We start from the raw sequence: 24,627 nt of genomic DNA on the forward strand, positions 1-24,627 counted from the left end.
TAAGGACACCATCCCCACTGTCATTGGGTGCAACCTTACGTCCCCCAATCAAAAAGAGAATCCACGGAGCTAACTGCGTGTCCAACTACCAAACTCAAATGCAAGTGCCTCCCCTAGTGGCAGCTGTAGGTGACCAAAAAGTATACCCGAAAAGTGTATTATCTGACTTGGCATAATCTCTGGCACCCAATTTGTGTTCCTGGATCAAAAGAATGTCAATGGGACCCCCTATAACAACTAGATAAAGCTGATTATTACGGATCAGCTTCCTATGGCAACGATGGGGCACACCACCAAGGCCCTGCATGTAATCAAGGCCAAGATTGGGCCAAGTTAGTGAGGGTTAGGCTAATTCCTCTAGGGGATGTTCAGGCCTAGAGAGGGCAAAAAAAGGAGAGTGTGGAGGGAGACTATATAAGTCCACCTCCCGACCATTTGTACTCACTTTTTGATGTGACATCTAATCCTATCTACTCTTCCACCTCCTTCCTACTACCTTCTCCCTATCTCTCTTCCCCTTACTCCTCCTCTCTCTCTCTTCCTCTCCCTCTACCCCCTTTTCCCTCCTATCTCTCTCTCTCTCCCCTTCCTCTCCCCTCTCCTCTTCCCCCTTTCCTGCCATCTGTGGCACTTCACCAATTCAGCCCGGCCTCCTTCATTGCATTGGTATCAGAACTCCAACCCTGGCACCTTTGTTTCCCCTTCATCCCAAATTCCATCAGCCGCCAGGCCAATACCAACGCCGGACTACACGCTGGATGAGCTACGCCAACAACTTGCATAGCTCAAACAACAAGCCTTGTAGTAAACTCCATCGACGGCTGTACTGATCACACCTGCCAAGCTCCTCCTATAGTTCTACGCTAGCCCTTCCCGTGCAAGATGCCCACAAACGCGAGGCTCCAAAGCCACCAAGCCTTCAGCATGAGGGTGAGGCCCAACACCAGCTCGCATGTAAGCGTGCCAAGCCCAAACAAGGAGCAGGGATGCTCAGTTTCGCCCATCCGCGCCAGATCTGCTGCACGTTGCCGACTACGAGCTACACGCTGCCGATTCACCACCATGGATTGGATACCCGCAACGCCTTGTGCAGCCCACGCAGCCATGGATTGCAGCCCACTCCACCTCTGTGCATATCTCTACAGCCTGCGCCTTCACGACGTGCCGCGCTGTCATTTTTTTTTCCACACGCCTAAGGTTCTTGATTAGTCTAGGTTATAGTTAGGGTAGTAGGTCTGGTTAGTTAGTTGGATTTAGTTAGTGGGTTAGGTTTAGGTTTAGTCACTTAGCTAGCTAGGTTAGGTTTAAGTCTAGTTAGGTTAGTAAGTTTGGTTAGGTAGCTTGGGTTTAGTTAGAGGGTTAGGTTAGCCTAAGTCAGTGCCCTAACAGTTTTAGTGGTCTTAGGTTAGGGCTGTCATAACCGTCCTAGGTGACTTGGGAAAACCCCCCCAAAAAAACAAAAAACAAAAAAAAGGGGCCAAAAAGTTAAAATTTCCAGGGGCCTTTCACAGCCTTGTTTGGAGTCACTTCATCTCCATTTTGAAGCCGCTTTCTCAAACCTTCTCCGTGGACAATCGACCCTGTTTTGGCACCTTCTTCCTAGCCTCCCCATTACATTTTAAGCTTTGAGACAGGCAAAAAGTGAGCACATGTGCATGTATTTGGCATAGTGGGACAGCCACGAAGGTTTAATGCACACCATGGGACAGCCTTATGCGTATGAAGGGAACATGGGATGCCATCCTCTAGTTTTGGACAGCTTATGCAGGGCTTTATGCAGCACGCAACAAGATTAGGACACCTTCAAAGTGGGGATGATTCACAGCCGCATGGAATCCTTTTGATTACCAACAATATGTTGTACCGAATGAAATCTAGCTCCTGCGAGCCCTCCCCCTCCCTCCTGCAACCTCTACCCCCCCCTAGCTCCCCCCCGCCTCGACCGCCCTCACCCCCCCTGCCTCTCCGCCCTCACCCCCTCGCCCTCCGCCTCACCCCCGCCGCTGCCGCCTGCAGCACCCCCTCGCCTCTCCGCTCTCACCCCCCTCGCCACTCCGCTCTCACCCCCTCGCCTCTCCGCCCTCACCCCCTCGCCTCTTCGCGCTCACCCCCTCGCCCCTCCGCCTCACCCCACTGCGCCCTCACCCGCCCTCACCCCTCGCCTCTCCGCCCTCATCCCCCTCGCCCCTCCGCCCCACTCCGCCCTCTCGCTACGCCTCACCCCCCCTCCTAGCCTCTCCGCCTCACCCCCCCGCCCCCTCGCTTCGCCCGCCCCCCGCCCCCCCGCTTCACCCCCCGCCCCCTCGCTACGCTTGCCCCCCGCCCTCCCGCCCTTCCGCCCCCTCCCGCCCCGCCCCGCCCCCCCCACTCCCGCCTCCTCACCTCACACGCCCTCCATCCTCAGCCCCCACCCCCCGCCACCTCCGCCCCCCCACCTCCCGCCCTCGTTTCCACCGCCCTCCGCCCTCTCTCCGCCTCCGCTCTCGCTTGCGCCTCCGCTTCCCCACCCAACTCACGTCGCCCCGGCTCGCCTCACCCGTCTTCTTCACACCCAGGCTCGACCCCCCCGCATCTATCCCCCCTTTTTTGGGTGGCAGCCTCTTCTTCATCGGAGGTCTCGCAGTTTGTCTTGGCGGTATGGCGGCTCCCTGCCCGGAACCGGAGGCCCAGTCGGACCCTCCCTCTCCAGATGCCTACCGCGTCATCTTGACAGAGCAACAATCGTCTCGGGTTCAGGAGGTTGCCAATGACTTTGCCCTTACCTCTGTCTATGGCAGAGTCATTAAACATTCCCCCTCCAGATCAGCCATCAGGGACTGGCTCCAGTCCACTCTCTTGCTAGAGGACGGCCATATTGAGGAGGTGGCCCTTATGGGAAGGGGCATCTTCTGGCTCAAACTCTCCAATGTGAAAGCTACGAGCAACCTGATTGCTGGTTCCCCCACGTCTGTGGATGGAAAGATCATTATGATAGTCCCTTGGTACCGTGGATTCAGTGCAGCGGATTTTGATGCTCGGTTCCGCATACCTCGCCATCCAGTGACGCTAGTTTTTCCAGGTCTTGCTGCTGAGCCGCGGCCGATTGTCAGGGACCTGGGCTCCCACTTTGGCTGGGTTATGCACGACACTTTCGCCGATGCGGTGACTACGGCAAGAGCCCCCCGAGTCCGTGTGGCTGTGGCGGACCCTGCGACTCTCCCTACAGTGATCGAGATCGTGACAGATGCCGGCAGCATCACCCAGAGCATGGTAGTCACCGGACAGCCACGCCAGTGCCTAAGGTGTCACGGCTTTGGGCACTTGGCTGCGATTTGTCCACGATTCGCCAGTTCCTCTCGGCCCCCCCTGCCCCCTCCCCCTCCGCCCCCTCCCCCCCCCTCCGGGCAGCCACGTCAGGAGGAGCAGAGGCAGCCGGAGTCCGGTCCAGAGTTAGCTGGCGGTTGGACTGAGGTTAGAAGGAAAAGAGGAAAGAACAAGAAGATTTCCCATAAAGGCAAGGAGGCAGAGGTTACCCAACCTGCAGCAGCACCTCAGAGACCTGACAGGCAGCCGCCCCAGGGTCCTGGGAGAGCTTCTTCTTCGACGGTAACCCGCCCTCCACAGCCTCAGGTCCCCCTCTCTTCCGCTCCCCAGCCCCTTTCCACTCAGTCCCAGCCCCTTCCCTAGTCGCACCCCACCCTTCCCGACCCGCAGCTTCAGCCCCCGCCTCTTCCTCTTCAGTCTCCTCCTCCTTCTCAGCCCCAGTCCCAGGTGCAGCCCCATCCCCCCCCCTGTTTCTCTCAGTTCCCCTGCAGTGTCAGCTGTACCGATGGTTCCTCAGCCGAGGGCAGCCCCCACTCCCCCTCCTCCACCCCCCCGCTAGTCGCCTCCGTGGAATCTGAGTTGCCTACCCCCCAGCCACCTCCCCCTTCCCCTCCACAGGCAGGACACCCTGAGTCTACACCACCACTGGAGCAGGCTTCCCTGTCCGCTAGCCCCTCAGTTGCAGACTCTGGTGGGCCTCAGCTTCAGGAGAGAGAGCTTCCTCGCGACTTTTACAGATCTGGCCCCTGGGACTACTTAGATGTAGCCGACCTTGGGACCTTCCCTGCGTGTCTCGACATCAGTATCTTCCCGCTCCGCAAAGGGGCGGATGGGAAGATCGCAGCCTTGGCCCCGAGGGATGGCCCTAGCTTTGCTTTCACGTTCCTCAGCGACGGCACCGAGACTTGGACAGACGACTCGGTCTGGGAGGCTCTCAGAGAGCAGACGCACGCTCAGGTTTGCTCCTGGATAGGCCCGTCCGGTGGGCAGCTTCTCGAGACTCAGTGGTCCGAGGGTGACGTGCGCCTGCGGTGGCGTTGCGCCGCCAAACGCTTCAGATTGATTGTGATCCTCAGGCCCCCTCTGTCATGGCCCCTCCCCGAGGATGTCAGAGCCTGGACCCCTCAGAAACTCCGAGCCTTCTACGGGATGACTACTTCAGAGATCTTGAGCTGGCTCAAGAAAGCATTTGCTCATGGCACCAAAGGCCTCTCGCCTTTGCTAAAGGTGTTGAAGAACGGGTAGGACGACCCCGCCTCCCCCTCCAAACCTTCTCATAAGCGTCAGCGCCTCCACTCCGAAATGTCAGCTTCTTCATCGACATCTGCCGCGAGCAGACAGTTGTTCGCAGCCTCCTAGTCCTCACCATGAGCCTACACCTTGTCTCCTGGAATGTGAACGGGTTTCATTCTTTTGGCACCAAAGGCCTCTCGCCTTTGCTGAAGGTGTTGAAGAACGGGCAGGACGACCCCGCCTCCCCCTCCAAACCTTCTCATAAGCGGCAGCGCCTCCACTCCGAATTGTCAGCTTCTTCATCGACTTCGATTGCGAGCAGACAGTTGTTCGCAGCCTCCCAATCCTCACCATGAGCCTACACCTCGTATCCTAGAATGTGAACGGGTTTCATTCTTCTGGCACCCGTGGTCCCAGGAAGCTCATTTTGCGACAGGAACTTCAGCCAGCAGTGATTGGTCGTTTGGATATACTTTTGCTCCAGGAGCACAAGCTTTCTGTGGCTCATTCCCGTAGCTGCGGGAAGATTCTCCCTGGACGTTCTCACACTTATTGGGAGCCCTCGATCGGCACACAGGGGAGGAGTGGAGGTGTCTGTACTTCCGTGTGCGAGCAGTTAGCCCAGGGAGTTTTTGGTCATGGCACGTTGATCCCAGGCCGGGCCCTCTGGGTAGGCCTGGAGTTGGAGGGTTCCAGAATAGGAATCCTAAACATTTATGCTCCCACAGATCTCCGGTGCAGAGCCACCTTCTGGAGGACACTCACAGGGATTCTCCCAGACATGGATTCCTGGATTGTTGGAGGTGACTTCAACAATCTGGAGACCTTGGAGGACCAGCAGGGCAGAGGACTAGAGTTTACAGGCATGTGTCAGGCAGAGCAGTCCGCTTGGGACTCATTTATCTTCGCGACAGGAGGTAGGGACAACTGGAGAGACCCGTCCTTCCGTCGTTGGCACGGGAGCTTGGACTTCTCGTGGGGCTTCCGCAGGGAAGGAGGCAGACTCCTGGAGAGGCTGGATAGATTTTATGTCAGTGACTGGGCCATCAGCAGAGGCGGTCAGGCGGGTATAGTTCCAGGGACGACACTTTCCGAACATGCGCCTGTGCTCTTATCATTAGACTCGGCAATTCAGGCCCTTCCCCCCCGTTCGTGCCGAATCCCCGACTCCATCTTCTCGAGGGAGGACGTGCGCAGCAATATCGGTAGCCTTTGGGACAGAGATTGGGGCGAGTGCGTGGATCTGGTTGATTCGGTGGCACAGGCTTTGTAGGAGTCCAGCCAGATTTGCCAGCTCGCAGCCCTACAGGTTCGACAGGAGTGGTGGGGGAGAGAGAGAGCTCTTCGGAGGGACCTCGCCTCCATTCAGCGACTCCAGCAGGCAGCCCCGAGTCGGAGGAGCTTCGGATCTAGGCCCTTCGAGCCAGAGCCCTTCTTGAGGAGACTCTCCAGCGCCGTTCAGAGTTTTCCTATCACGCCTCTCTCTCTTTCTGGGCTCGGAAGGGCGACCGGATGTGCAGGGAGTTCTTCAGCACACATGGCCAGAGAGCAGCAGGTGATCAGCTACGGAGTCTTAGGACAGCGGAGGGGCACATCGTTACTGATTCGAGTGAGGTCTTGGGGTTGGCTACCGACTTCTACAGGACTCTTTTCCAGCAGGAGCAGCTTGCCCCTCGCACTCGACGCTCCCGTGAGGAGGTGTGGAGGCACATTCCATCCCTGGTCCAACCCAGCATGCAGGCGACGTTGTTGGCACCGTTCACTACGGACGAGATGTTGGAGGCCTTGATGGCCATCGACGGGCAAAAATGCCCTGGCGAGGATGGGCTATCCCGAGCTTTCTTCACCTCCTTCTGGGATCAGATCCATCAGCCCCTCCTAGCAGCTCTTCAGAGGATTTTCAGCAGCGGATATATGCCAGAGAGCCTCTCCTCGGGACTGATTTGCCTCATCCCGAAGGGAGGAGATCGACAGGAGATCCGTCAGTGGCGCCCGATCACCCTCCTCACCACTGCCTACAAAATCCTTGCCAAGATGATCAGCGCCAGAGTTCGGCCTCTACTTCCAGACCTCATTCATGACACTCAGACAGGCTTTGTCCAGGATCGCAGTATCCTGGATAATGTCTTCACCTTCTCAGAGGCGGCGGAGTGGGCTCAGCACAGTGGGTCACATTTAGCCATCCTACTTCTCGACTTTGAGAAGGCCTACGATCGAGTGGACTAGTCCTTCCTGGAGGGGACTCTGGAGCGACTAGGTTTCCCAGCAGGATGGATTCAGGGTATTTCAGCGTTATACAGGACAGCTTCTAGCAGGGTCATCATTGGCGGCAGGATGGGAGAGCGTTTTCGCTTGGAGAGATCAGTGCGTCAGGGCTGCCCCCTTGCTCCTTACCTGTTTCTCTTCTTCGCCGAGGCTATGACATACTACCTTCGGGCCCGAGGTCTACCGGGATCCGGGGTGTTCGCCTTCCCCTCAGGGAGGACACGGAGCTCCTGGACTCGGAGTATGCGGATGACATAGCACTGTATGTCCAGGATGATGAGATGATGCTGGAGAGGGTGAGAATGGCCCTAGAGGTCTTCTGTTCGGCAGCCGGTGCGAAAATCAACTGGAACAAATCAGTTGGTTTTCTCACAAACCCCGGGGCGTGCTCTCAGTGGGGGAGGTTTTTGGGTTTCAGGTGGATCCCGCGGGGACAGACAGCTAGATATCTCGGCTTTTAGGTCGGCCTGGATATCACGCCGGCTCAGCAGTTTCTCCCGGTGCTAGATTCCATTCGACGGAAGCTGGCTTTCTGCAGCACTGCTAAGCTCTCCCTTGCAGGTCGCGCCCTGGTAGTTAACCAGGTCCTCCTAGCCACGGCTTGGTATGTGGCTTCCTGTTGGTGTTTCTCGAGATCCAGCGTGGCACAGCTTAGGAGGTTGGTTCGGAACTTCCTGTGGTCCGCGGGGGATGGTCTCAGAGATACCAGAGCTAGGGTTGCTTGGCAGACAGTCATTCTTTCGCAGGCTGAGGGTGGCCTGGGGGTCATCGATCCAGAGCTTCAGAGTCAGGCCCTGTTAGGCAAGCTAGTTATCCGCGGTTTGACCCCGGGGGGACAAACGTGGAAGATGTTACTTCAGCAGGGGGTCGGTTCTTGTGTCCCGCGCCGATGTGGAGAGTGGCTACCATCCCTCAGGTGGATCTTCACTTCCGCCCCGCTCACTCAGCCCCGCTTCCCACTCGTTCGTAGCCTCCTCATGGTTTGGAGGCGGCTCCGCCTCAGTCTCATTCAGTCCCCTCCTAGCTGTCAGGAGATCGATCGCCAGCCGCTTATCTGGAACGATCAGGTCAGAGATGCCGAGGGCCTTCAGCTGGGGGAGAGATCACACATCAGGTGGGACGGCTGGATGCGGGGGCCAGCCCGGTCCCTTCGAGTTCGGAGGGACACGTACAGACATTTGGAGACCGCTGATCTTGCAGACGCAGCTGGAGGTGCCCGTGGAGCTCAGGCGAGACGTACGGAGATAGATGGAGCGATTCCAGCTGATTGGTTGGTTCCACCCGAGTTTCAGATCCTCATGCCTGGTGATGACCGTTGGCTGGGACAGTTCACCCCCCCGTGGCATCCCACTGGTGGTTGCAGGTCGGATGGACGACTCCTCTGTTTCCTTCTTCGCGGTTATGGGGGACGGCCGTCTCAGGAGAGAGAATGTGCTCATCGACCCCCTACTCCCATGGCACAGGGTTCGGGTCGTAGGCCTCGTGGGGAAGGTTTGGCGGACCGATCCTAGCATAGAGCAGGATCAGCTGCAGCTTTGGCGACTCTGGCTCTGGGAGGGGCGGGCCTTGTCAGAGCTTGATTGGGACCCAGGAGAGTGGAGATGGCCAGAGATTGTGACAGGTCAGGGGCCAACCTCTTTCTTTGCCTACAGCACGACATTGGGCAGGCGAGTTCTCGGGAGGATGCAGAGCCGCCCTCCCACCCAGCGGCCCAGTTGGTATGCTCAGGGTATTTCCAGATTATTTTTGCAGGCCTTCTGGAAGGCCTTGTGGGAGAGCTGGCGGCCGCGGAAGATCTCCTACTTCCTGTGGCTTCTCGCCCACAAAGGTCTTCCAGTAGGGAGCTGGTTGCGGCAGATAGGTCAGGACGGACGTTGTCAGATCTGTCATGAGGACGAGGAGTCACCAAAACACTGCCTATGGAGCTGCACTCGCACCCAGGAAGTGTGGAGGTGGACCTTCGGGATCCTTACTCGCGCAGCACCGGAGCTAGGTTTGATCACTTGGGGCGCGTTCTACTGGTGCAGCACCGCACCTGGTTTTCATCACTTGTTCGAGGCATGTCAGCAGGACCCCACATTCCTTGTCACACAAGGGACGTGGGGGCCGCTCGAGAGCATTCCGCCGCACCTGGCAGAGGCTGGCACAGGATCTCAGGAGAGGCGGCCAGTCAGGGAGATTATTAGCAGCATCGCAGGATGGCACATTTGGACCTCGCGCTGCGCGCAGATCCTCGGTGGCACTCCCTTATCGACTGCCCAGATCATGACTGACATCTGGAGTGAGACTATACACACCCTCAGAGGCCAGTGGGACCAGATACAGGGAGACTCCCGGGCCGGCCGAAGCGGAGACGTTTCCTACGGGTTTGGGACACACAGGGCCTCTTCTTCGAGCATACTTCGCACGGCCTTCAGTGGCGCTACTCACCACCTCTCTGGCTGTTCATTCACACTCGCCTGATCCCTCCGTGAGAGAGAGCTTTACTTTTTGTTACCTTTTGGGCTGCGTCCGATTTGTGAACGCAGCCCGTCAATTGCAATGCTGACCTCTTGTATCTTGTTTTCGAAGTAATATAATTAGCACTGTTTTTTCGGCAAAAAAAACAATATGTTGTACCCCATTACATTGGATGTGTTGCATCAGGTATTTTCGCCTTTTGGGCTTATTGAGAAGATTGTTATGCATCAAGTTTCAGGTGGACAGCAAGCTGAAATGTATTTTGCCTCACAAGCTAGTGCACTGCAAGCACGAACTACCTAGCATGGTCGGGATATATATGATGGTGGTTGTACCTTACATATTCAGTTGTTAGATTTGACAGCAATGTCCTATGCTAAATGTCGAGATACAAATGCCATAGAGCAACCTGTTGTTGGAGCTATGATGCCGAGGGGAATGATGCCAAAGGCTATGCAAGCCTATAAAAGTAGACACCCAACATCTGGGGAGAATGTAGTCAGGCCAATGCTTGTAATTCAGTCTAGCCATGTTATGCCACTCCCTAGCATGCAGCCAAACCAAGCTTTAAAGCGATGGATGATGCCTTTGGATGCAGGACAAAACTATGGTTGTTGCCAATTGACTGCAGCTGCAAATACTAAAGGATGTTGTGGGGAGAAGTGTTCTAATGAAAATAGCAGCTTAAATGGCTATGAACAAAAGCTGTCATTTCGGGAGCACCCAAGGGTATACCTCCTAGTTTTGCAATGCACACGCTTGATGGCACAAGGGTTAAATTCATGGATGCTTCATCAGTGATGCTTCAGAGCATGGCAGAGAAGCAAATGGGCCAACAAATCGGCGAACAAATTTGTGAGAAGGTCGGAGAGGTCATGCACATTGCACGCGTCCTTCTATGCACCAAAATGATGGGGATGGGAAGGATATCGATCCACCCAAAGAGTCTCCTGGAGCTATGATGCCTAGAGGAGCTATGCTCTCCCTAGTAATGAAGATGCTGTTGTTTCCAGGCTTTTACAGCTGCAATTACAAAAGGGCTATGTTGGGATAGCTGCTCAAATAAAAGCAGCAGGCCACATGATGGAAACGAATGTGGACAGCAAGGGGGCTGTTATATCAGTTTGCAGGATCTATACAATGCTCCAGATGATGCCCTGGCAGTTCAGCACACTAATGGAAGAAATGCCTATATTCAACGTAGCCTATATAACCGTGACAATGAAGAAGACCTGATGGGTGAAAAGATAGATGAGGCGCCAAGCAATGATGAGCAAATCTGTGATATTGATGAAGATTCACAGCAAGATAAGGATGTTGTTGCACTTACACTCGATCCTTCTAGGCATGCAAACTTTGAGGACAAAGTTTTTGAGGAGGGGGTGAGTATCCAGCATTGTATGGTCTTCATAAAGGAAGAAAATATAGAAGACCACACAGATGATAGCAATGGATGCCCAAGTAAACTTACCCACAGTGACAAGGAGGAGCTTGTGCAGCATGAACAAGATATGCATGACAGTTTTAATCCTGAAGTTGTGTCACAACACATTCAAGAGCATGACAGTAAGGAATATGGCCACAACTTCAACATAACTGATGCCCTTCACTGCTGCTCACTAGGTGAGTATAGTTGGGAGTTTTGCTTGCTACACTTCGCAGCCATTAGGAGAACAATGGCATCTCATAGGATTGCTGTAAATGCAAGGGCAGAACTTTGCAAGGGTGTCCTCGTGCTTGGTACAACATGTGATAAATGCTGCCATGTATTGGCACTCGCAAAAGCAAATCCATGTGCACATGATGAGGCTGAACAGACCCATGAGGGTGATGTGAGGACTATTACTTATAGTTCATCGACGTTGCCTACCAGTAACTTGCAGATACCACTAGCCTATGAGCTAGAAATTCAGAAATATGTAAAATGGTTCTTTGTCCAGCAAGTTGCAGACATAAGCCAGCAAGACAAGCCCCAATATACAGCTGCTATGATTGCTGTCCTAATGTAGTGTGATGTTGATGTTTTTGGGCCACAAATTTTGGCATATTTGCCATCAGGGCATTATGCTTCTTTATGCTGCATGCATTTAATACAGCTTACCAACAAGGAAGGTCCATGGGTGTTGCTATCACAGGGAGATCACCCATATGTTTGCCAGTTCCTTCATTGCCAAATGTAAAATGTAATCATAGAAGGGAATCATGATGGTGAAATGAATGGCTGCTCAATAGACATGCTTTCAAGCCTGGACGGAAATGAAGCCATTGGACTTCCAGATTTGAGCATTGTGGCAATGGATCTGAAAATTTTGATGCAATTCTTTTCATGGGGTAATGCATTACAGAGCCTTATGTGCATGCCACTATTTCAGTCGTTTCACAACGAGGATATATGGAACCTCATTTATCAGCTGATTGAAAACCCTACAATGATATCAATCTTGGAAATTGTCCTTGTATGGAGAGCTTAAGCAGAGGTAGCTTTGCAAAAGATCTAGCTGAGCTTGAAGGAGCCAGTTGGAACAGAATGATTGGACGAGAATGTATGGCTAGGCCTTGTCTTTCCAAGTTTAATGTTCATGCTACATGCAACCTGCTGATGTTGTGTGTGGGAAAAGGGGCAGAAGCATCCAGCCAGCCAATGGTAATTTGGTTACAGATTTGGTTTCAGCATATCTTGAATGTCAATGTATGCCAGCTCATGCCTCTCCTTCAACACAGAAGGCGTACTCTTCAGAGGGCTTGACTGATCTTGGTTAGTTGTATTTGAGCACTATGGCAAAGACAACTTGCTCAATGATGCTCAGATGCAGTCGATATGGCATGCATACCCAAGACTATGGGTCAGCACATGCACTTTGGGTTGCACATGGCTGATATCCTTTGTTCTCCGTGCATGTTTGTGTTGTCTTCTTTACTACCACAGCAACATGGACAGCTAACCCTTTTCAGGCCAAAGCAAATGGAGGTCAAACATTTTGTTGTTTCATCCAATGCCCCCTCCTTGGTCTACCAAAATAGTTTCAAACAATGTGTTTGATTATTTTGTTGTCTGGGGGTCGGACTTTGGTGTATCCAGAGACAAGGAAAGTTTATGGGACCATGCCTACATGACTCCTAGCAGACCTGATTTGTCTCTCTCAGGTTATTTGGCTGTTCAGAGGCTAGATGCACCATGTTTCAGCAATTGTGCCATCTTTGGAAGAAATACAAAAGATGTACATCCTAGCATCCAAGAATTGGAGCCCTATGTTGTCTCATATGTGAGAACTCTAGATCCATGGGATGCTGAGGGATTAGAGACACTCAGAAGTCCAAACACAGCAGCTATAGTGAAGACAATTTTCAGTTCTTCACATTTGGTGAGGACAGAATAACTAGAGAGGCAATGCAAAGACAGCTCATTGAAGCTAAGATGTGGGTATATGGAAAAGCAAGCAATGCTCCCCATGTGGACAAAAGTGGACAGCAAAACACAATGCATCGTGCACAACAAAACCCATGAGACAGCTAGAACTTGCGTGATTATGAATAATGATCTTGCCAGGATGGATTACCAGCCACATGCACCAGAGGTGCCACAACACCCAAGGCAAAGGAATATATCATATTTCCTTTTGACCCCGGTGGCATGCATGATAAAGCATGTCCTTTTTACAGCAGGGGGCCCTGGTGCCTGACTATCACCTGCAATTTTGAGGACAAATTTGTTTCTGAGGAGGGATGGATGTAATGAAGGCCAAGATTGGGCCAAGTTAGTGAGGGTTAGGCTAATTCCTCTAGGGGATGTTCAGGCCTAGACATGGCAAAAAAAGGAGATAGTGTGGAAGTCCATCTCCCGACCATTTGTACTCACTTTTTGATGTGACATCTAATCCTATCTACTCTTCCACCTCCTTCCTGCTACCTGCTCCTTATCTCTCTTCCCCTTACTCCTCCTCTCTCTCTCTTCCTGTCCCTCTACCCCCTTTTCCCTCCTACCTCTCTCTCTCCCCTTCCTCTCGCCTCTCCTCTTCCCCATCTCTGGCGCTTCACCAATTCAGCCCCGACCTCCTTCATTGCACTGCATGTTCCACGTGCAATCCTCATCGGTGGGAGGGAGTTGGATGGAACACCTTACCCAATTGGGTAGCGGAAACAAACCTCCTCTCTTGAGGAGAAACCCTCTTGCCAAGACTACCAAGGGGAGGAAAATCTACAAGGGAGAGAACCCCAACACCTATGGAAGGAGATGCTCTGTCAATAGGAAATCCAATAACAACATCCCCAAATGTGGAGGGCACAAATCTCCGCCATATCTGCTAGGACAGAAAGTGAGTTCCTATCAACCACACGTGTAACTGAAGTGCATAGAATCTATGTTCGAAGAAGGTGAAGGGGATGAACTCCCTTGCCTCTATTGATAGAATAGGTCCGAAGAGAAGAAGAGGAAACATGCTGCTCAAGTAAAGGGCTAGGTAGAAAAGGGAGATGAGGAGCGGATAGGCAGGTAGGTGTGGAGGGGGGGTGGGGGGAGGGTGGAAAGGCTGAAGGGGAGGCGGAGATGAGAGCAGCAGGGGGGCAGCCTGCAGCCCCAAGAGAGGGGCTAGGAGAGGGCGGGGGTAAAGGAGGGGCTAGGGAGGGGGGCGGGGGAGCAGGGTGGGTAGGGAGAGGGGCTAGGAAGGGGCAGGGGAGCAGGGCAGGAAGGGGAGGAGCTAGGGAGAGGGGGGTGGGACAGCAAGGGGAAGGGGGAAGGCTGAGGGAGGGACGGGGAGGCTGAGGGAGGGGGAGAGGCTGAGAGAGGAGGCAGCAAGGGAGGGGGAGAGGCTGAGAGGGGGCAACAAGGGAGGACGCGGGGAGGAGCAGCAGCCCAGAAGCTCCAATTGCACTGAAGGTTAGGATCTTATGCAAGAGCAGCCATTCTTTGCACCCAAAAACCTCCTCTCTCATTCTTTATCTTGAAGCTAGAACAAGAAAAGCGTCATGATTCATTTTTTCTATAAGATAGAAGTTGACTACATACACACTGCAATAAGTATTTTATATTACATTAGCAAATTCATGTGCATTAAAAAAACCTCAGCGTACCTTTTTAAACATCACAGTATATTCATTGTTTACACAGGTACCTTCTGGAAATATAAGCAAAGGATTGTTCTCTGGGTCTTCAATGTGTTGCTTCAGCCTGCAATGCAAAGTGCTCCTGAATCCAGCCATTTTAAAATTCTACAAGAATTGCTGATCTTCATTTCAACTCACTTTTTGGCTACAACTTCCCGGTCTTTCGTCTCTGTACGTTTAAACCAGATGCACCCAAGACTCTCTAGGATAGTCGTCTGTAACAGTCCTACAAGTGTAAATGATTACAAACTGGTAAAAATTTGACAATTAATATGCATGCACTGAAAAATAGAAATTCTCATCAATTGAGTATTGAGACCTGCAGCATTACTAGCACCATCATGAAAACAATGAAACTGCTATTAAAGCTCATGGAAGGTGAATTTGACAGGCAGATCATTAGTTATAGTCTAGAGTATCTAAGAATAGAAATGCTACTGCGAAGTGCTGCTCTCAGAAGTTTGGTGCAGAGATAGGACAGCTCACCAACCCACCCAGGGTGTTTTTGCATAATGACAGCAAAGGCAGTCATTTGCTCCAAAATGATGAAGTCAATCATGGAAGTGTGATTAGCTACAAAGACCTGCCATATATAATAAACAAGTCCATTTTCCACACTTTTTGAGACAAGAATCGCTTATATTGAAGATAGGTCCATTTTTTGCATTTTTTGAGATAAGAATTGATAGTTATGGAACATAATTGACTCACAAGATAGATATCATAATGGATTGATTGTGTTTTATCATGTTTGATTCACAAGATATTTATCTTAGAGCATCACCTTACCTGTCTTGCCCTTCTGCTGGGTCGAGGTCCATGATACTTCACAACCCCAGTCCATGAGGCTACAAAAACACTACAAATAAGCTCCACCAAGCCTCTCTGTAGTAATCACAACAAAAAAGCTATCTTGAGCCTAATTTGGAATGATAATGAATCACTAATCCTTCTGAACTCTTAAGGTACTAGATAAACTCACATGATTGCAAACTCAATTAGCAATTTGCAAGCAACCAGACCTTAGAGCAGAACCACATCATTTTTCTGAGGTGTTTTTATTAGATGCTTAGCATGATGTATTTCCACTCAGAGCTTGCTCTAGCAAGTTTCTTTCTTACTTATTAGAAGTCTCTTTTTTGCAAAAAAAAAAGAGCAGAACCACATCAAACGACCAAACGTCAAGAAACGACCGCATTAGAGAAGGATATAAAGCAAGGAAGAGATCAATACTCACAAATTTACAGACCAGATGAGGGGACTCTCTAACAGGGAATTTACATTCCAAAAAGGAAATAATACAATGGAATCTTCTGACTCCTGCCAGGCCTCTTTCAAGCATGACCAGACTATAAGACAATCCTCTGTCTAAAAAATCTCTTAAACGTTTGGATATCAAGCGTGGATTCTTGAAACCCAAAGTCCTAACGTCATGATTTGGCAGCTCTGCACAATGGAACGAAATGCAACCCCAAACCACTTTGTGCTCTTTAACAATTTGGACAAAGGAATTTATGGACTATTTTTACAAACCTTTTCAAGATGCTCATAGATGCATGTTGGAATGGAGTATACATGAATAAGAGCTTGCATAGCTCATAGTTACCCGGGAATGGGAACGTTCCGGGAACTCGGATCTGGAACAGGAACGTTCCAGTAAGGGGGAACGGGAACGGGTATGCCACGTCATAAGATATTTAGCAGCTCTAAACTTTTCATTCCAACACCAAATCTAGGTCCAGAACACCAGATCTATGTCCAGAACGCTATTGGAAGGCCAGATTTAAGCCCGAAACACTGTTGGAACACCAAATTTTGGTTTGGAACACCAGATCTAGGTCCAGAACACGTTTCGGACTGCGATCTGGAACACCAAACGCCATTCCATGGTAACTCCTTGTCTAGGATCATTCCGGGACGTTTCCTTTGTCCAGAACGGCATTTTAGGCATTATGGATGTTGGAACGTCGTTCCATGGTAACTATATCACAGCTTCATCAATTTAGAGTAGCAACAAAGAGATATATACAATTGCACTTGGATAGAGGGGCTAAGATGCCCCCCGCCTTTCTTCAAACTCTTTTAGGTCAAATGGAGATACAAGACCAAGGTGCAATCCACCTTACAAACTTGGGCTCAAACTCTTGAGAGAGGACATAAACATAATTGCAAGACAAGAATGCCAAGTTGAGCTATATACAAGGAATGACTCAAAAAGTGGAACCTGTAGAGAGAGAAAGTCTGCTGTAGAGACAGAAGCCTGACAGAGGAGAGAGAAAGCCTGCTGCACCACCAGGAGGGCCTGAAACGGAGGCTGGCTGCATCAAGATGGGGAGGAAAAAGGCGTGGGAATGTGTGAAATGAGGGAGGGGCTGGCTTCTTTTATAGGACCAGCCCACCAAGATGGCAAGTTTGCGGGGGCTGGGCTGCATTCGATTGGTCCCGGAAATGGGCACTCAGGTGGGGTGTGATTTTCTCAAGTCCCTCTCAAGGAGAGGGCATCACTCTTGTGGGTCACTAATGCCCATAACCCCAAGCAAGGGGGTACACCCTCAAATGCTAGACCTAACCCCCATGACCTAACTGAACTGTAGGAAAACATTTACCTTCTTTTGCAAAGCATGTTATCATTAATATTTTAAAATAAATACAAATTCAAAATAAAAATTACCAAGCAAGTGGATACAGGTTTCAAGAAGAGTGACAGACAGCAAATAACTGACAAGTCTAACCTCAAAAGCTGTCACAAATATGACTGCCTAAAAGTTGCATCAATAAAACAACCATCCACCACCATCAAAATGTACAGAGCACTTACGTTCTTCAAGATCCAGCAATCTTGCATGTTACTTCTTTAAAACGACCTAATCAATCTTACTTCAAGATGTGTTTTATCTCAGTCCTCCCATACCTCAATCCTGAGACAATGACGCATTCTGCGCAAATGATAACCATAAACCTTACTCCTTTATTAATGGACACACATCGCCTGAAACACTAGGCAGATTGCCTGAGGAGGAGACCTTTTTTACCTTTCCTCGTATGGGAAAGTCTTTCTTCTAATGTTGAAAGCATAGCAAGCCTATCATCGTTAGTCTCAGACCAATCAGGATCTGAGACCATTGTCAAGAGCATCTCACAGTAGTGAATGCCATAATTGACAGCTACTTTGGAAACAGTATGAACGGACTTACAAGTACAACCTCAAAAAGCTGTGTCTGACTTTGTGGCAGTCACATACATGATCTCCCTAAAAGTTGCATGAAGAAAACAAGCATCCACTGTCATCAAAATGTACAAAGCTCTTCTCATTCAAGATCCATGGTGGTTCTTGCACGTTACTCCTGAAAACAACCTAATCATGCTTACTTCACGATGTTATGTATTTACCTCAATCATCACATACCTCAATCCTGAGACAGTTATGATTTCTGTGCATATGACTAAACTTAAATCCTTTTCGTGGTGCTGAAAAAAATTCCTCCTCTATCAAGTTGGCAAAAATGGACACATTGCCTATAACACTAGGTGACAGGTCTCGTTCAGTAGATTGCATCGGAGGGGACCTTTTTGACAAATTGTGTAAGATGCTTCTTGTCCCATAGATGATATTTTGTCTGCAGGGGATCGGGAAAGAGGAGACAACAAAAGCAATCATAATCATCGTCAGAAGTTGAAGAGCGGTTAACTAAAGTTTCTTTCTTTCCTTCTCTCAGAACGCTACCCGTGCTAACCAACATAGTCTGGAAGTGTGAAGACTGACTAACAAAATGGAGAGGTGCCCTGTGCGCATCCATTCGACCTACTATGTGTTCTACACATACACATAGATTATTGCTCACAGTATAGAACATTAATATGCCAACTACAACTTTATTACTTATACCTGGCAATCACAGATGTGTTAAACTAAGTGATGGTGCACAGCAAGGCTCTTTTGCTTCACTCCTCGCAAATCCCCAGGACAAGGCCATATGAACATTCATCACATGTGGGATAAGGTGATGGCTGAACCCAATGTATGAGGCTGAATCCGATGTATGAGGCTGAATACAACAAGGGGTTGATCCTCAATGAAGAGCTCGCTGAAGAAGTGAGGAAGGAGAAATCCCTCTAAAGGCTACTTGCAGGCTGGCAGTAAAGCGAGATCTCCTGAAGTTCAGCTGTTACTGGAAGCTTGATACTGAATAAGGAGACTTTTGCATAAGCTGCTGCCCTCCAAAAGTCAACCAGGTTGGCTACGTCAAAGAAGACCAAGGACCAGTTTGCTCAAAGTCAACATTGCGCAGAAGCCAAGCACCAGTTTGCCCAAAGTCAAAATCAATGCCTGACTGCACCAAAGACTAGCCAACATTCAACTCTGACTTTTCCGACCATTTTTGTCGCCTGCTCCTGCAAGCTTGCATTGGAGTATGCCCATGAACATAACATCTCATTATATAAATGCAAGTGCACATCGTGGTAATACACCCTTTGCAAAATATTAAGCAACATCATCAAAACCCTTTCTATGGCAGTCTATACTGCAGTAAACATACCTTGATTAAGTTGACCTCTTGAAAACCTTTAAATGACAGTCTACTGACACTCCACAGACCATACTAAGAGATTACTTATTAAAGATAATTGAATAAAAAGGCAATACATCTTATTTAACTCATTATTGCAGTCACACAATACAATAATCATCATCAACTGTTAATCTAGTCTTCTCACTTACTTGCTGCTTCTTATCAGAAAACAAGGATCACACAGGAAAAGGACAACCACCATGGGAACAGACATGGAGTGACAACTCCCCAAACACACAACCAAAACCTTTTAACCAACCTCCAACATCTGCCGAATATGATCATGCCCCTTTAATACATAATGGACAGGTATGAACAGTCCCAGGAAGGCAACCCACCCTGCTGCAAGTAGTATCATCCTGTCTCAAGTATCATAAGAAATGTACCAGTTAGCTACATGCTACAAATCTAGAAAATGGCAGAAGGCAAGTGTGAAGTATAAATGGTCAGGAAAAAACAAAACTCCCCTATAAAAGAAACACTATCTGCAAGGGAAAAAACACTCTGTGAAAGAAAAAAAGAAAAGAAAATTGTTCAAAATTTTAATGCACACATTAAAAGTACAGACTCAAGAATATTCTACCACAAACTTAAAAACGAATTACTTGGAGGTCATATACAAACCTTTATTGTAAATCATACAATCAGTGTAGGCCAATCATTTTTATGCCTATCAATATCGAGACTTAACTATTTTGTCAGTTGTCATCGCATCAGTAGCCTATCAAAGCACTCAAGTATATTGGTACTGCCTAATAGTTAGAAGAAGAGTCACATGCAAAACATTCATGGAACCCTTGCACTCCCTTGGCCAATTCAAGGCAGCTAAAGACTGCTCTAGGCCACCACAGAGTAATGCTTTTTGCATATTCAAGACCTTGACAATGACTTCTAGTATCCACTTGCACGAGGCTGAGGCTCTGCATCACCAATCTAGACAGTCTTCTCTTTTTGGCATCCGGAAGACATTTTGCCAGTAAACCCTCTGCAATGCAGCTATCATTTCATTAGCCCACTAGAGCTATTAGCTGCCCTTCATGCTCTGCTTTTTGGTAAATATAGGCATGGATCCTAACTGTCTTCCCCCTCAAGTATCCTGCCTTTTGCTCCTCTCCATTCTGCCTTGCTGCTGCTGCACCTCACCCTGCTCCTCTCCACCCCGCCTTGCTCCTCTTCATCCCACCTTGATGTTGCTGCACCCCGCCCTGCTCCTCTCCACCCCACCTTGCTTCTTTCCACTCTGCCTTGCTGCTGCTGCACCTCGCCCTGCTCCTCTCCACCCCGCCCCTGCTTTTCTTCCATCCCGACCTGATCTTTTGCATCCCGCCTGGCTGCTCCAGGCCTAGCAGCCCCCGCTTGGCTATTCCAGGCCCCCCACGACCCCCTCCAGCCCTCATCACTCCTCAGGACCTGCACCTAGCCTGCAGAAAGGTGTACCACCTACACCTGCTGCGGCGAAGCATATCTCAGGCTGTGGGCTGCTGCTCCCTCAACCCCGTGGACCTGATTGAACCCTCACTGGAGCCCTGGAGGCTTGCACCTAGCCCAGACCTCTGCAGCCCCTGCAAAAACAGCAAGAAACCAAAGGAGATCCACAGGAATTATGCGTGTCGGGGTTACTGTGGGCAGGATCCCCCTTCAGTCCATAGGTCATCAGGCCATTCTCTCTCAGACAATGCAAGGCAGGAAGGGCTGTAGCCCTCCCTACTTCCAGAAATTTCAGCAAGGGAATATTTTCTTCCAAGCAAAAAAAGGAAAAGTGAATAGAAGGGGAAATGACGAAAGGGGATAAAGGGGATAAGGAGAAAGAGAAACTTGAGAAGGAGAAGAAGCAACAAAAACAACTCATGAACGATGATGTGAACAAACGCAGCAACCGCAACAGGTTGATAGCACTGCCACACACAAGGAAGCCAACGAGGCCTTTTCCCAGGCAGCCTCGAATTCCACATCAGCCTCTACATCATCATCATCATCCTCAGAATCACCTTCATCACCATTGACATCCTCTACACCACCCTTGGAGGATGACAGCAGTACAATGTTTGGGTGTGACAGTACTGGGGCCAATGCCAAATTTTTGCAGCATCATCATCATCATAGTTCGGAGTGGTTCAGCTCCTCTTGGCCCGCGACTCGCTATGGCCCACCACAATATGCCTCTTTTCTATCACCCTTACCCCTCAGCCAGCCACCTTTCCCCTCCTCAGATGGTCTCACCATGCCCGTACTCCAGAAGTCCCCTCATCATTATACACCCCCGCCCCCATTCACACCATATCCATAGCTTCAAGGTCACACGATCCCATCGGACTCTTAAGACCATCTTCTCATGAAGAAACACCGCCTTCGCAGGCCAAAGGCAGAACAGGACCGTCTCATCCACGATCTGAGCCAAGAGACATCACAACTCTGTAAGGAGGTGGCCACCATGGTGACAGCCCCGAGCCGTGGGCTAGCAATTGAGGCAGCGGAGGCACAAATAGCCACCATGCAGTCAGCCATTGTAGAGACTTTCATATGGAGTGGATGTTGTCAGCGACCAAATGCACCAAGTGTCACCTGGAGGTGAGCCGAGTGCAGGGTCCCCAAGTCCCGCCCCATAGCTGCCCACACAGCTCCACAGCCCCCCAAAAAGTCTCAGGAGGGGATTACTGTGGAGGGCTAAGAGGTCCAATATATTCAAGGTCTCTTCAAGGGCACAAGTGCTTATGGCATCAAACTCGCTCCTGAATTCCTTTAACATGACCATGTACATCCAACACCACCGTGTGGAACCCCGAAGCACAAATCAAAGCATTGGCCAAATCAAGACCAGCACACAACAAACATTGCCACTTGGACAAACCGCGCATGGTCAACAAGTCAAAGCTTCCCAAAGTGCCTCAAAGACCACGCAGCCGACAAACAACTGCCAGTGCAAGCAACCATTTGCCGCAATAATGTCACTCCAAATCGTGCCACGGATCACGACGACGCCACATTGGTTGCCCCCTGTCCAGATCGTGACACCAGCACACAAGTCTAGGGATCCAAAAACGGTGCAGTCCAACACATGTCAACGTACGCGACAGCCGCCTTGCTCTGATACCATCTAAGCGACCAAAACGCGCCAAGTGTCACTTCGAGATGAGCCCGGTGGGGTCCCCGAGTCCTGCCCCATAGCCATCCACAAAGCTCCACAGCCCCCAAAAAGTCTCGGGAGGGGATTATTGTGGATGGCTGAGCGGTCCAATATATTCAAGGTCTCCTTAGGGGCACATGTGCCCCATAGCCATCCACAAAGCTCCACAACCCCCAAAAAGTCTCGGGAGGGGATTATTGTGGATGGCTGAGCGGTCCAATATATTCAAGGTCTCCTTAGGGGCACATGTGCTTATGGGATCAAACTCCCTCATGTACATGTGTAAAAAACGTGGGGCATCCCCATATTCGTGGGGCATCCCCCTGAATTCCTTTACCATGACCATATAAATGAGGGTGAATGCCACCACATCCAACAGATGTTGCAAAAGGGGAGTCTATGAAGGCCACCATTTTGGAGCAACTGAGCCATTAGGCTCTTGTTGTCAGAGCATGTGGCATTCCTTGCACAGCTACGACCCCCATGGATGACGCACTTTCACCCTGGGAGTTTAGGAGCATGAGATCGAGGGGGCCTAGCGCATAGGATGCGACTCCAACCGAGAAAGAAAGAAAGAAAGAAATTTAATTAGAGTCTTCGGAAGAGCGATGGGTCTATGAGACTGAAAGAAAACCTGATACAAATCACAGTAAGAGTGGAGCTACTAAAACGAGCATCATACATAATCAAATACATCTGGATGTAACAATGAAAAGAAAAAGACTCGAGCGGAGCGGAATCCTCCGTATGTCATGTCACCCTTGCTGGTGCATAGCCGGTGATGGGACGTTGGCACCCGTCAAGGGGTGCCGTGCGTCTCGGTCTCCTACGCGAGGCTCGATGCAAGACCAGAGCCACCGTGACTCCCGTGGGACGTATCCCGGGTCTAAACAATGACGGGAGGTCCACCAGAGTGATCTGTGTGTCCCCTCGATGTCTCGTGTGTCGTGCTACGATCATCGGGTCGGGGTCTCTGTCACGTCTGCGGCTAGAGACTGGACGATCAATGTCACTCGATGGGAAGAACTCTGTGATCTTGCTCTGAGAGGTGTCTGATGATGTGGCCAAGCCCCGTCGCCTGAGTAAGTACTCTCTGTGTCAGACCCCCTCGTGAATGAAGGCCGCGAGGCATCTCTGATCTGGGTAGGCGAGGAATCTGAAAAGGAGCCCGGAGCCATCTCTGAAGAGATAGTGGTAGCGACCTTGGATCTCGTAGTACACTAGGCACCTAAAAATAAAATGCTCCTCCGAAAAAACCTCCTGACAGTTGCACAATATGCATAAGCGATGCTCCCTAGGGATCCCCTCTGCTTTGCCGCTCTCTATGCGGAGGCGGTGTGATCATACCCGAAACTGTCCGATGGAGATCCGTAGTGAGTGAGGCATATGAAGCTCAGTGTACCCCGGTGGTGTGATGAATTCCTCCTCCGAAATACGAAGACAGTAATCTCTGTAGAAACTCAGCTTCACTAGAAGCTCCCTCGGCTCCAACCAGGTCCTAAAGGTGTGTAGCTGTAGGAGATCCTCTCAAATGACCTGGTTGGTGTGTGGCCCGATCGGGATGGTAGGTGGGAGTATCGGAGGAGCATCTAAACTGTACTGAAAAGGAGGTATCCTATCAATGTGAAACCCTAGTCTCACAAACCATCTGTGAGCCCGTGCATACCATCATCGCTCGTCTCCCTCTGCTGCCAACCTCATTGAGGAATCGAGAGCCAACCATGGCAACCTCTGTCTCCCTGATGTGCAGTCCCCATATGATCTAACCTGGTGTAGATATGTGATGGTCTGAAAGGCTGCATCTAGCTGGAGTGGAGAAGCACCAAACTCGGCCTGAATGATGTGATGTGGTACAGACGGTTTCCCCCGGATCATCCGTGAGAGCATGAGGATCTGCAGGTGCTCCACCCGTGTCCACTCTATCTCTGACATGTCAGGTCCCCAACAAGGGCTGCCATACATACCGGCTGGTCGGACCAAGGAGTCAAAGAGAAGAGCCTTGGTCCGAGGGTCCTGGAAGTGGGAATGGAAGCATTGTCTCTCTAGCCAAGCCAGTGAGGCGTATCCCCTACTCAGTCTGGCCTGCATTGCTGGTCTCATCGTGAAGATCGGGCCGGAGAAGATGACCCCCAAGTAAGTGTATGAGGATACATCTCAGCTGGTGACCCACCGAAAGTGAACTGCTTCCGTTGCATGTTTGCTCGAGAGGTGTTAAAGATCATGACCTTGGTCTTAGGTTGACCTCTCATCTTTCGCTTCAAAGACGCTCAAGCCCACCTTGCGGTTGTCTCACGGGCATCCACAGCCCATGGACATGTTGGCTTCCACGTCAGCAGCAACCATGCAAGCTGCCACGTAGGCAGCCACATAACTAGTTTGTGGAGTAGCCATGTGGACTGCCATAGGTACACACAGGCGGTAGACAGCAGTGTCACATCAGCATGCCATGTCAGCAGACTCGGATTGCCACATGGTATTCCGGTGACGTCAACAAGGTCGGTGACGTCAACAGACAAGGTCAATGACGTCAGCCTCTAGTTGGGGGCCTGTTTGAGGGCCCAAGGGGACCAA

The 24,627-nt window shown here is 50.5% G+C and overlaps 1 protein-coding gene across 4 annotated transcripts in view; it reads right to left on the bottom strand.

The window, feature by feature from the left end:
• The window catches only part of LOC147901405 (glycerol-3-phosphate acyltransferase 9-like), an 89,019-nt gene that overhangs the window by 46,418 nt on the left and 17,974 nt on the right, over positions 1-24,627 (bottom strand). For all 4 annotated transcript variants that reach the window (XM_087375535.1, XM_087375539.1, XM_087375534.1 and 1 more), the window contains 5 exons: positions 19,192-19,291; positions 15,151-15,246; positions 14,848-14,944; positions 14,500-14,587; positions 14,329-14,425 (listed from right to left, as the gene is read on the bottom strand). In XM_087375535.1, coding sequence (XP_087231661.1) covers positions 14,329-14,425; positions 14,500-14,587; positions 14,848-14,944; positions 15,151-15,246; positions 19,192-19,291 — 478 coding nt within the window. The remainder of the gene's footprint in view (positions 1-14,328; positions 14,426-14,499; positions 14,588-14,847; positions 14,945-15,150; positions 15,247-19,191; positions 19,292-24,627) is intronic.

The sequence above is a fragment of the Dipteris shenzhenensis genome, chromosome 6 (genome assembly GCF_047967505.1).
Source record: "Dipteris shenzhenensis isolate YYH24624 ecotype China chromosome 6, Dip_SZ_1.0, whole genome shotgun sequence".
NCBI classification, from domain to species: domain Eukaryota; kingdom Viridiplantae; phylum Streptophyta; class Polypodiopsida; order Gleicheniales; family Dipteridaceae; genus Dipteris; species Dipteris shenzhenensis.